The sequence below is a fragment of the Pagrus pagrus genome (genome assembly GCF_965226575.1).
Source record: "Pagrus pagrus genome assembly, chromosome: 9".
NCBI classification, from domain to species: domain Eukaryota; kingdom Metazoa; phylum Chordata; class Actinopteri; order Spariformes; family Sparidae; genus Pagrus; species Pagrus pagrus.
Genome location: NC_140193.1, coordinates 3,380,086 through 3,392,293, shown reverse-complemented (window position 1 = coordinate 3,392,293; position 12,208 = coordinate 3,380,086). Strand labels below are relative to the sequence as shown.

The 12,208-nt window shown below is 44.9% G+C and overlaps 1 protein-coding gene across 1 annotated transcript in view; it reads right to left on the bottom strand.

The window, feature by feature from the left end:
• Positions 1-400: 400 nt before the first annotated feature.
• gli2a (GLI family zinc finger 2a) overlaps positions 401-12,208 on the bottom strand; it is an 88,038-nt gene continuing 76,230 nt past the window's right edge. Inside the window, exons 9-14 of the mRNA XM_084363025.1 lie at positions 11,505-11,645; positions 8,755-8,904; positions 7,322-7,486; positions 6,752-7,033; positions 5,328-5,694; positions 401-5,206 (exon numbers count right to left, since the gene is read on the bottom strand). Of these exons, the coding sequence (XP_084219151.1) occupies positions 2,895-5,206; positions 5,328-5,694; positions 6,752-7,033; positions 7,322-7,486; positions 8,755-8,904; positions 11,505-11,645 (3,417 nt within the window). The 3' untranslated portion in view covers positions 401-2,894. The remainder of the gene's footprint in view (positions 5,207-5,327; positions 5,695-6,751; positions 7,034-7,321; positions 7,487-8,754; positions 8,905-11,504; positions 11,646-12,208) is intronic.

The window sequence follows — 12,208 nt, the reverse complement described above, 5'->3', positions numbered from 1 at the left end:
CAAACCAGAGGTGATTGTGGAAAGACAAACTAAGACTGTGTTCGTGACTTTTATTTCATTTTTGTTGAGTTTGAATGAAATGCATTGTACAATGAGTCAATGAGGCAATTAAGCTTGTTTTAGTTTGGTATGAGAGAGAAACTTGAATTGAGTATCAAAATATCTTTCTTGAGATTTTGTGAGTTTATTTTGTTTACTTACTACACACAAGTAGTGAACTAGCCGCCTACATACATCTCCAAGCTGAAACTATGGGCGTCAAAGTGGTAGTATGATAGGACGGGCCAGGGCTAGCTGGTTAGCATGCCTACTTCAGTAGCCATCCCCGCAAGATAGCAAATAGACGTCTGTGACATAGTGTCACACACTTGATTCTTCACACTTTTTGATAGTTTTAAGCTAAAATTCTGGCTATATCTTACAAACTACCCCTTTAAGAGCTGTTCTCGACAGCAGTCTGAGAACATGCCAAATATGATTTCACTTGTAGCGCGCTAGCCCTTCTTTCATGTGTCCTCCGGGGATCACAGACATGGTATATCAAAGACGACACAATGCAGGGATTTAAAACAGAAAAAAAAAAGGAGATAGTTTATTTGAAATGTACAAAAGCTATATACACACACTCACACAAACCCACACACACCGAGCATAGTAAAAGTGAATGGTAGCATACACACAAACATTTTAAAGGCTACTTAGAAATTCAGCAAACATGATAAAACTGAGGAATTTGCAGGGCTAGTTCGCCAATCCTGTCCGAAACAGGATTTCATTTTCAAAGTCTGTGTCCCTTCCTGGACTCTCTGCAGTTCATCCGGAGCCCAGGGGAAATGTGGAGTGCAGCGAAGGGGGTGGTGGTATGAATGTGTTAATTAGGATCTGATCTCTGCTGAGAACACACAGAGGTACTTGTATATTCTTTTAGAGAAGGCTCCTCATCAGACACAGGGGTTCATGTGCCCTGATAGACTAACACAGAGGCGTATCCTTGTCCTTTTCAATCATTTACCCTTGTGAGATGGGACCATGGAGAGCGAATGCCTCAGATCCAGAGGGCAAAGAAGGAAATCTGATTGTACAGTACCATCCTCAGGAGTTCAGACCATGATCAAAAAAGCACTAAATATCTCTGGATCATAACGTTGTACAACCACGTGTTAAAACTAGGGCTGTCAAGTTCTTAATTTTGTAAATTACAATTTGTCACAAATTTTTGTTGTAACCGTATTAATTACAAATTGAATTTCATGAAAATTCATAAAAGCGTTCACTTTGTAAAAAACAAAATTTGCTCATTTTCAAATAACCTTCATTTTAAAAGCACTGACATTGAAAGCGGCACAAAACCAGTTTTGCACAAGACGAGTTGCTGCAACGCACTTCTTGGTTTTGTTTTTTTAAATGAGTGCATGTACTGTTTAGATGAATCAAGCAACCAATTTGTGTGTTTTGCCACTGAGCTTTGCCGCCATTTCGGCAGATTATCAGGGGCATAGTTTCAGCATCATTCCCATCATTGATATCTGTGGTTTTTGTGTCCGATTGCCAATAACATTTTGAGTTAAACAAACTTAACAATGCACTACTTTGGCACAACTACTTTGGTAGTTGAATTGACGACGTTATACAGTGGTCTCCAGTTACCAATAAAGGTTACTTATATGGACGGCAATCTTAGCTTTATTCAGATTTTACATATCAGACACTGGTTAAACCAATAGCCGGAATAGATAATGATGAAATAGAGAGAAAAACTGACCAACTGCAACAGTTTCAAGTGATGAAGAGCTGTGTAATATACTGATGACACGAGCTAGGCAGCAAAAACGATCAAGAGCTGCGTTTAATCATTGCAGACCAGATACATTGGTAAAACATTAAAATAAATACCAATTTATGTATTTCCAAAGTTGAAGTTTGTCACTATTGTGGGAGCAGCTAAGAACGACTGCTTATTCCTGAGTTTCCAGACATTGTTGTAAAAATTAACGTTACATAGAAAATAATCGTAAAAATAATGAATTGTTCACTTTTTTTGGACCGCTTGCTTTCAAATGTACAGATATTGTCAGCAGACTTGCCTACTTTTGTATAATCTGCAATAGCAGTTATTGTTTTTTCATAACAAGCATTTATTAATTTCTACATGCATGGTTGGTTGTTGGGTTCAGACTATGTTCATTACTGAACCTCAGTGCTTTAAGCACCTGTGTGTTTGGTGGTTAAGTGAAAAGTTACTGGAGCTCACTGCATTCACTGTAGTTCAATTAAACAATCATTCATTCATCTTTTTGAATTCGTTGTAGGTGTTCATATGTTACTGTAACGTTGACAGCCCTAGTTTAACCATCAAAAGTCTATAGCATAACTTAAAGCAAGTACCATACAGTATAATCTATACACATAAAGGTCTTCATGAGAAAATATTATCTGTTATCTACATATCTGTTTCATTTCCTGGTAACTCTGTTTTCATGTCGTACTCAGATGATCAACCTCGATGTCCACAGCAAGGTCCTGTGTGAACTGCTCTCAGTGCACCACTTTGTAAAGGGCTATTACACCAGCAAATACTGAATGGCAATTGGTTGTAGATGGATTTATATACCCTGGGCTATCATATATTTGCAGGTAGAATGTATGGCTTTTTAACAAATAATGATAGAAAAAAATGTCCTTGATCCTAGTTATACTTACTATTAAACTTTTTAATGTAGCATATTATAATCTGAAGCAAATATTACAAGATAAGCATATTCCTATGGACAATGAAGACATTTTTTTGAAAAAGCCAGTTTTGCATTGTTCAATCAGTGCTTTCTTGTTTAGTACATATATTCCTGATGTAGACATGGTTAAGACTGGATGGATGAGAAGTGTTCGATTTGCTCTCAGCTGATCATGTTGAGGAACTTGCTCTCCTCAGCCAACGCTGTGAGCATAGAGTTCATGTCACCGATGGCCATGTTGCCAATCCCTGCCGGTACAGACGCGAGGGTGACAGAGTTGCGGGGGGTTGTGAGACGTGAGGAACTCTGGGAGAGGCTCTGCAGAAGGCCGGGACTCAGGGTGCCCGACATGAGGCTGGAGTGGTCCCCATCATCGAGCATGGTGTCAAAGTCGATCTGGGCATGCTCCGTGCCACCAGATCCACCAGTGGAAGAATCCACCGTACTGCTGGAGACCAGGTTGACTCCCGGTGAGGCCATGTTGGCTGCAGCAGTGGTGTTGCTGGCAGGAGCCTGGCTGGCACAGGGGGACATGGGGGCATCAAAGTTGGCAGAAGTTGGCTCAAACATGTGAACCTGAGCTGTGTAGAACACAGCAGAGTTCGGATTTTCAGAGTTGCCGTTGTGGGCTGCTGACCCACTGGGCCTCTTTGGGCTCGCCTCTGAGGTGTCAGTCGCACGACTGGGGCTCAAATCGGACGACTTGGGTATTCGGCTCGGTTGCATCATGCTAGACCCTGTGTGTTGTCTTGCATTGGACTTGGGTTCTGTGGGAGGCCTGGGCTGTAACATTCCCCTGCCTCCATTATGGATATTGTGCTGCTGCTGCTGGGAGGCAACGCTGTAATTCTGCTGCAGATCCACCTGGTTCACATGAGCATACCCATCAGCCTGTGTCCTTGCTCTGTAACTTTGCAGTTCTGGATCTGCCACACTGTTCCGGGTAGGTCTAACGCTAGTGCTCCCAGATAGAGAATTTGGGATTGCCTCTTGGCCAAACCCTTGCTGAGGACTCATTTGCTCACTAAAGTTCACATTGTTGCATTGCCTCTGTTGCTGATGCTGCTGGTGAGAGATGTTCATCAGCCTCTGGCTGTTGTGGTTCACATACCCCTGCATAGACATATTCTGACTCATAGGCACTACCTGCTGATTGCTGCCAAGGCCCTGACCATGTCCCTGTAAGGAACCAAAATTGTGTCTCTGCTGAACAATAGCTAAGTTCCCCCTGAGAGGATGCTGCTGCTGTTGTTTGGAGAGCTTGGTTGTGGTGTCCACGGTCCCAGAGCTCACCTCATTCCACTGCACCGGCATGTTGTTCTTGTTCATGTTTTCCGACGGTGCTGAGAAGGGCTGCTGGGAGCCACCAGGACCCATCTGGCATGATTGCATGTCCTGACCTGACTGAGTCATTGTGGCATCCACCATCGCCATCCTTCTCTGAGCATAAAATGATGCTGGTGGGGCCATGCCTGTCTGGTAGCCCGGAGTCTGATTGCTGGAATGGTAGGCCACCTGCCCCGAGTTGTGACCTGCAGGGCCAGAATTCTGGGACCTGAGATACTGTACCATATCATCTGGAAGCACCATATCATCCTCGCCACTCTGCTCCACCCCAATCATCATCCCATCTACTGCCATGTTCTCCATGGCTACATTCTCAGAAATGCTCGGCGGTCTGGGGGCGAATGGGTAGCGTTGCAAGCTGCCATCAGAGCGAGTGTATCCCTGCATAGCCAGTGCCTGGTGGCGTTCAGCTGATGGACCATTCATGGGGTTCATGCTGTTCATGCTGTTATAGCGCTGAACCCTTGGAAAGGAAAGCGGGTCCAGTGTCGGACGACGCACTGGGTCACTGGCACGGCGAGGGAGGTTGTTGGGTACCTCATGGGGCATCATGCTCTGCGTGCCATATCCAGTATCACTGCATCGCCGAGGCACAGCTCCAGAAGGTGGCTGGTGGAATGGGTGCGATGAGCCTTCCTGGGAGTCACTGTAGAGTGCCATTCGGGTCCTCAGGCTCATTCGATCCATATTGGGGAGAGGAGTCGGTGGAGCTCCACCAATGGCAGCAGCGTACTTTGCCTTGAGCCTATAATGCTGCGCTGGTGTCAGACTAAGGAGGCTTGGGAGACCTCCTCCACTGACGCCACCACCGCCGCACTGGCTGGCCTCACTGGAGCGGCGAGACAGATCAGTGGAGATCGGGTCATAGGAGTCAGCAGAACTGATGTTGTTGTGCCGATTAGTGCCAAACTGGGACGCCTCACTGGAGCGTCGGCTGGAATAGCAGGGTGAAATACCGGAGGATCGCCGACTCATTGTGTAAGCTGAGCTGAGGGTGCTGGTGGTGCTGTCACGGCGCTCGTTCAGCTGGTTCAGCAGTGTTACTTCACATGAGGACAGGTCACCTATGCGTTGGCCAGGGTACGAACCAGGGTTACTCATCATGTTGGAGCTCTCCAGAAGGGAACCTGGCAGATGCAAGGGACATTGTTAATTAGCTGGAGCCATTAAGTAATAGTTAAAAACAATTAATCAGCCATCTTGCACCCTCAACACACAGTAAGCATTTCTTTAACCCTCCACACTTACCGACTGCAGGTATGGGAGGCAGCTTCATGCTGATGCGTTGGCCCTGCAGTGGCTGTGGTGCAGAGTTGACCCAGGGGCAGGAGTCCCTCACTGTCTTCAACCTCTCCTTCTTGATGTTCTCCAGCTTGATGGTGACCGCGCCAACATGGCCCACGGCTTTCCTCATCTGAAGCCCCATCCCAGCCTGCTGTCCCCCAGTGGGAACAGTGGAGTCAACCATGGGGCACTCATCCTGTGCACTGAGGTCCCCGAAGCTGCCCCCGCTGTGCATGGCCATCTCTACCCCACTGTCGTTGTTGTTGGCGCTGCTGAGAGGCGACGGCTCGCTGCTACATGACGAGTGGCCGCCAGGACTGGACTGATACGTCTGGAGGAGGACAGCAGGGAGGAACTTGATGTTAATGTAATGAATCAAACTATATAAGCTTTATTATAAATGATAGTGGTACAGTGTTTAGTTTTCCAGAAGTGAATGGATGTTCTGCAAAACTGGCGCACACGGTGTAAAGAAGAAGTGAAATTTAATAATAGAAATGGATAAAATAAAATAATGAATGTCTCATGCCAAACTCCGAGAACTCCATTATGTATTCTTCAATATGAAATAATTACCACAGTTTAAAAATTCTGATTGTGATGGTGTTTTGTAATAACTAATGTAGGCCTATAGTTCCATAATCTCATTAACTATGGATGAGTTTGATTTATTTACAACAAGAAAACAAGTAGATAATAGATGAGTTCTGTGAGCAACAATCCAGCACAGTGGCGACAGTAATTTAAACTGGCCGAAAATGTACTAAAGTCTTGATCACAGCTTGATGCTGGCACTATTTGTTCAGCACACATGCTAAAACAGCCCCAGCCTTTGAATATTAATACGACAATGACTTTTATCATCGGCCGACAGCCGAGGGCGACTGCCAGTGATCTTGCGGGCAGAAAAATCCAGTTAAATGGTAGAGTGTGTATGTGTTCATCCCATATACAAAGAAGCATGTCCTGATCATGCAAAATGTACTTTTTAGATCATGCAAGAATTCACCTACGTAGCATGAAACATGAGGACACAATCGCACCACACCTCCCATGCTGAGTCGCAAGAAAACAGAGACAGTTTAAGTGCTCACCTCAGTGAAGTCTGTCCATTAGGAAGGTTAACTTCAGAGAAGCAAGTTTAGGCAACAACCAGAGAGGTGAGTTAGGAAGGATGCAGGCAGAACCAGCAGTTAACATTTAACCTCAGAGCAATGTTAGTAAAGTGGGAAACAGCAAGAAAATGAGTGTCCTTCTCTTCCAAAGCCATGCAGTTATATTCTCGTTATGTCTCAACAGGTGGCACTGGAAATGTTAAGGTCTAGTGCGAACAAATCTTTTATGAACTATAAAAAGGGTTGTTTGTAATTTAAGCGATCGGGACTCACCATGGAGTTCTCAGTCTTGATAGATTTGACTTGCAGGCAGTCCTCCACTCCTCTAGAGGTGCTGTTGGCCTCAATCTTGCCGTCCACGCCTCTCGCACTGAGCTTCGAGTTCGCCTCGTTCTCCCCGTTGCCTTTGGGCGGCTGCAGTCTCGGCGGCGCGTCGCTTCGCTGTTTCTTGGTGACGTGGGCTTCGGGTCCGTGGACCGTCTTGACATGCTTCCTGAGAGAGCTGGGGTCCGTGTAGCGCTTGGTACAACCCGGGATCTTACATACGTAGGGTTTCTGCAAGAGATGAACACGAAGCGAAGTGAACATGAAGGTAGTTGTACTTCACTTGAGTTTTTCCATTTTTTTTTTTTGCTACTTTATACTTCTACTCCACTGTATATTGCCTTCAAAATGTGGTGCAGTGGAAGTAAAAAGAAGCAGAAAACGTGAATAATCAAATAAAGTACCTTAAAGTTAAGTGCAGCACTTAAGTAAATGTACTTAGTGGGGTTTCAGGCATTTGAGCAGTGATGGATTGTAACTGAGTGTGTCAGCTGATCACCTTGTGTGTCGTGAACGTACCTCATTAGAGTGTGTGCGGTTCTGGTGCTTGGCCCGGTCTGAAGCGTTGGAGAAGGCCTTGTTGCAGCCTTCATGCTCACACACGTACGGCTTCTCCCCGGTGTGGGACCTGAGGTGGGTCTTGAGGTTCTCCAGGCGAGAGTAAGCTTTGGCGCAGCCCTCAAACTGCAGAGACACAAGAAAAGACAGACAGACGGACAGACAGTAAGACCGACTGCTCGAGTGCTCTGTTGTTTTGTCGGCAGCTGGGTAGAGGAAAAAAAAAAAGCTGTGTGTTTCAGTTTTCAAATGTAATCTACTCTTGGACTCGTGCCCACCTACTGTGGCGTGCCACACAAAGGCAGAGCAGTGCTACACTTTGGTAAAAAGGGCCATTATGCGAAATATCTAAACTAAGTGTGAGGTGTGGTGGAGCTCTTTGTCTGGCCTGCTTTGTTGAGACAAAGAGAAGTCTGTGTTTAGCTTTTGTATTCACTTGTACTGTACAAGCTATAATTTGGTATTCCTTCTGAGTAGTCATTGTGAACGTAATTGGCTTTGAAATTAAAAGAGAATCAAATTAGACGAGCTCAGGAATTGGATACAGAAGTCAGAAGATTCTGCCTTAAAAGAGGAGACTAAAGGGGAGTGTTATGAGAAGATGCATGTGGGATTTGTGTAGAGAATATACAGCGTGGTCTTAATAAGGACCCACGGCCCCCTGCTTGTCTGCAGATTTTAATTACACACCCACGCCGTCAATCAGCTTTCTTAACTCTCCCTCTCTCACAAGTCATCTGTTTTAATGCATTCACAAGAGTCTGTGAGCAGGCTTTGAAGCGCAGCAAACAGGCCTTCGATTTGATCTTCACACAGCAAACGAAGGCTTCAGTGAAACCCCCAAGATTTATCAACATGGAAAATATCACTGGCGCTCCGCACAAAGAAAATCACATGGAGGTTTTCTCTCCAGTATTTGTGGGAGTGCTGCTAACGTGGCCGAGTAAAATCCAAGTTCTTCTTCCAGTGGTCGTTAATAGCAGTCAGCTAAAGCTTAATTGCATGATTTAGCGGCATCTAGTAGGAGTTTCACGGACTACTTGACTCGTCATCTATCAAAAATCATTCATATGAGATTATAGTTGTTAATGTCTGTTGCATAAACAAAATTTAAGGTATTTATAGAAGGAAAGACTCGCTGTTCCTTCAAGAAAACGTCAAACATTATCTCCATCTCAGTCACGCTTGCTGAAAGTTTAGTCCAATCAGAGCAAAGCTCTTTTTTAAACGAGCCAATCGAGGGCTCTGCTATTTCACCTTACTGCATTGTGGGAAATGTAGGATTGACCTCTCACTAAAAAGCCAGTTGGCGTCTGATTTTGCCCGTTCTCTTTTAAATCTGTCCCCCCAACAACAGTTCACTTTAGTGTTTCACAGGTAAACAATCTTCTTACTGTGCATTTGTGCGGCTTCTCGCCCGTGTGGCGCCTCATGTGGACCACCAGCATGTACTGAGCCTTGAAGGGCTTCTGCTCCCGCGAACACTCCTCCCAGCGGCACACGAACTCCTTCTTCTCACCGTGGATGTGGTCGTTGTTGATGTGCTGCAGAGACAATTCAATCCGGGTCAATCATCACAACGTATCACAACGTATCACAACGTATCACAACGTACGTCTGGGGATACAGAAGTGGTGGCTAGACACCAAGTGAGTCTGTGTGAGCTCGTGTGTGTGTGTGTGTGTGTGTGTGTTACTAAAAACGAGTCAGCAAATTCTTGTCTTTTTCCCACCAGAAGATTCTCCCTCTTTCATGTGTCCACACACACACACACACACACATTGTGAGTGACGGTGCCCATCCATTATGGCTGACAGTTATTATGCATCTGTCAACAGGAGACAAAAACTATAAAAGCACTGTGGCTGTTTTTTCAGGCTGTGTGCGTTTGCGAGTGTGTGACTGTGTGTGTCGGTTTCTCAAGGAACAGGAACTTCCTCAGATCGCAGTAAAAGTGTTCAGGAAGAGTATTTATCTGTGTTTCCTCTTTACTTTTGATGGATCAGGATGTCAGCGGAGGGAGAGGACAAAGTTTCCTGTGTGATGCTTAAACTTTGACATTTTCTGTCAGCTAGTCGGCTCGTTTCAGACAAATTAAACTATTGTGACGTCCTCAAGTGTCTTGTTTTGTCAACAACCCAAATATATTTAGTTTACTGTGATAGAGGAGGAAAGAAACCAGAAAATATTCACATCTAAAGAAATTATCTAAGAGAACTTTATTTTCTAACACACAATACACAATCTGATTAATCGATTTTAAAAATATGCAATTCAATTTAATAGTTGACAACTAATCGATTAATATTTGCAGCTCTAAACCTAAATGTGACATCTCAGAGATTTCTCTATGAAATGCTGCGTGAAGACTGCAAAATTATACGTCTTAGTATAATTCCAGTATTTCATCCATGTCCTGCTAAAAAAGAAAAATGTCCGTCAACGACAAACACACTTGCTGTACGCACACACACACAATGTTTCCGAACAGACACACTTGAAAAACTCTCATCCCGTGCACCACATGCAAATAGCCACACACCCAGAGGAACCACTTCATTTCCTGAGGACATCCCGGCCCACAATGCTGCACTTATGTGGCCACTTCTCCACCAGCGAAAAAGCTCCGTGGTCGACGATTCTGCTGAGATCTATTTTGGGTGAAGGTGGAGGAACGGGCACAAGTGGAGGCCTCTATTTTCAGCTTACACACTGCTGCGAGTCCATAATTTTTTCGGGGGGCTCTTGAAACTGGATTATTTTGGTTAAGCAGAAGCCAGAAAAAAGCCACAGGTGTGTGTGTTTTTTCTGCTGATATTAAGAGAAGCTTGTGTGAAACCCTGGATGTGCTCAGGGAAACGCTGTCAGGAGTTTTTGTGGAAAAAAAACGGCGACTACTGGTTGTTTTTTTTATGAAGTTGATAGAAAGCAGAGACTTTTAAAAAGAACCCTCAGTCCTGCGAGGATTTGAGAATGTGTTGGCCGCACTTTGTCCATCCACACCCGAGATCAAAACCACCGAGCCCCTGCTAGCCTGCTCGCTAATCCTGCCAAGCTCTCACAGTCTTGTGGCTTGGGAGCTGGAGTTGGGGCAAAAGTTCATAAAGGTAACTCTGGTCCTGACACGTAGCAGCCTATAGCAACCACCGCCACCTCCCATCAGTCTCTGAGGACGTGGACGTGACACACGGCCCTCCCACCGTCGCTCTGAGACAACTGACAGCGAGACAGAAAGCAAGTTGGACTGGAGGAGGGGGGAGCACGAGGTTCTGTAACTCCAGAGCTTCTGGCATGACGATGGATTTATGGTCGGCCCTCTGGGTTTCGGGGGTTGGGGGTGTTGCCAGGAGTGAGAGGTGATGGGTCAGGGGTCATGGGACTGAGGGGACGGGGGGCACAGCTGCAGGGGCTTGGGTTTGAGTTTTGGCGAGAGCCGGCAGGCTCATTAACGTAGCGCGTGTCAGCCCCGACAGGAAAGGATCAGTTACTGGACGGCTTTCTGACGAGACTCAATCAGTGAGGATTTAATGAGTTGCAGAAGAGTTGTGTGAACTTTTCACTTTTTTACACAACAGAATGCAGCTCTCTGTGGCTCTGACGGCGTAGTCAGGAATTTACTTTCACAACAGCGAAAGGAAACCGATAATGATGGAGACGGTGTCCAGAACAGAAAGATGAAACTTGACATGGGACAGTTTGTGTTTTTACAGCGAAACTTCCAGTGTTAAGGGAACAATCAGTTTGATAACTAAACGATGTGAACGTTAATGTTTTTTCAAGAACTTCGATACTATACTTTGAAAAATTTTGATATTTGATACCCACAGGGGAAAATTTACATAATAACGAGGGCATAAAGTTTAGATTTTTTATTAAAAGATAAATATAACACGCCTTGTCTACTGTGTGTGAAGCACAGCATGAGACGGGATGATGTGTCAACTTTCTGTCATGGAGAAGAGAAACAGAGAAACCACAGCTGGGTTGAAAGTATTGCTACTGCAGGAAATGAGTATTGAAACGCTTTCAAACATTAGGAATCAATATTTCAGCATCAGCGCTGGTATGTGCCGTCTGCCCGGCTCTGACCTGTCACTGGTGTACGCTGCACAGATTAATTTTCAGTAACGGGTCCATCACTCACATGAACGAGCTGGTCCTGGGTGTCGTACTCCTTGGTGCAGCCCTCCCAGTGGCAGTTGGTCTCATATATGGCCTCGGGCTCCTGTTTGCACTCGTCTTTATCCAGATCCTCACTCAGGTCCAAGATCCCCCCACCGTGGTCCTGGAGGAAAAGGGGAACAGCGCTTTATCAGAAGATGTGTGTGAACCACTAAACGACTGGAATAAAAACATCTTTTAACTGAATCTGTGGTCAATATGTTAAAGAAGCATTCAGTGCTGTTTTGCATCTCTCTTATCTTATCTGTTCCTTCATCCTAATGAGTTGTTGCTTGATCTCACTGCGTGACAACACGTCTCGTCATTGATTAAAGCTGCTATTTATTCACTACCAATAATCAATTGGAGCTAAATTAGCAAACTGCAGATGAATGGGGACTATTTCCCAACTGAGATAGCTTCATTACACATATAGTTGATTTTTTTCCTCTTGTGTATAAATAAATGTTGGATGAATGAATGATGAGGATTGTTTTGAAGGTCATTGCAGATCCTAAAGTAACTTCTTCAAGGGACCCAACAAAGATTTGAAATGGGGAGGGAAACTTAGGCTTTATTCAGACCTGGTGTTTACATTCATCCTGAGCGATCATTAATATGCATCTCAAAATGTGTTTCGAGTGACTACTTTTGATCGGGATCATTTGTAACATCTGCTGAATTAAC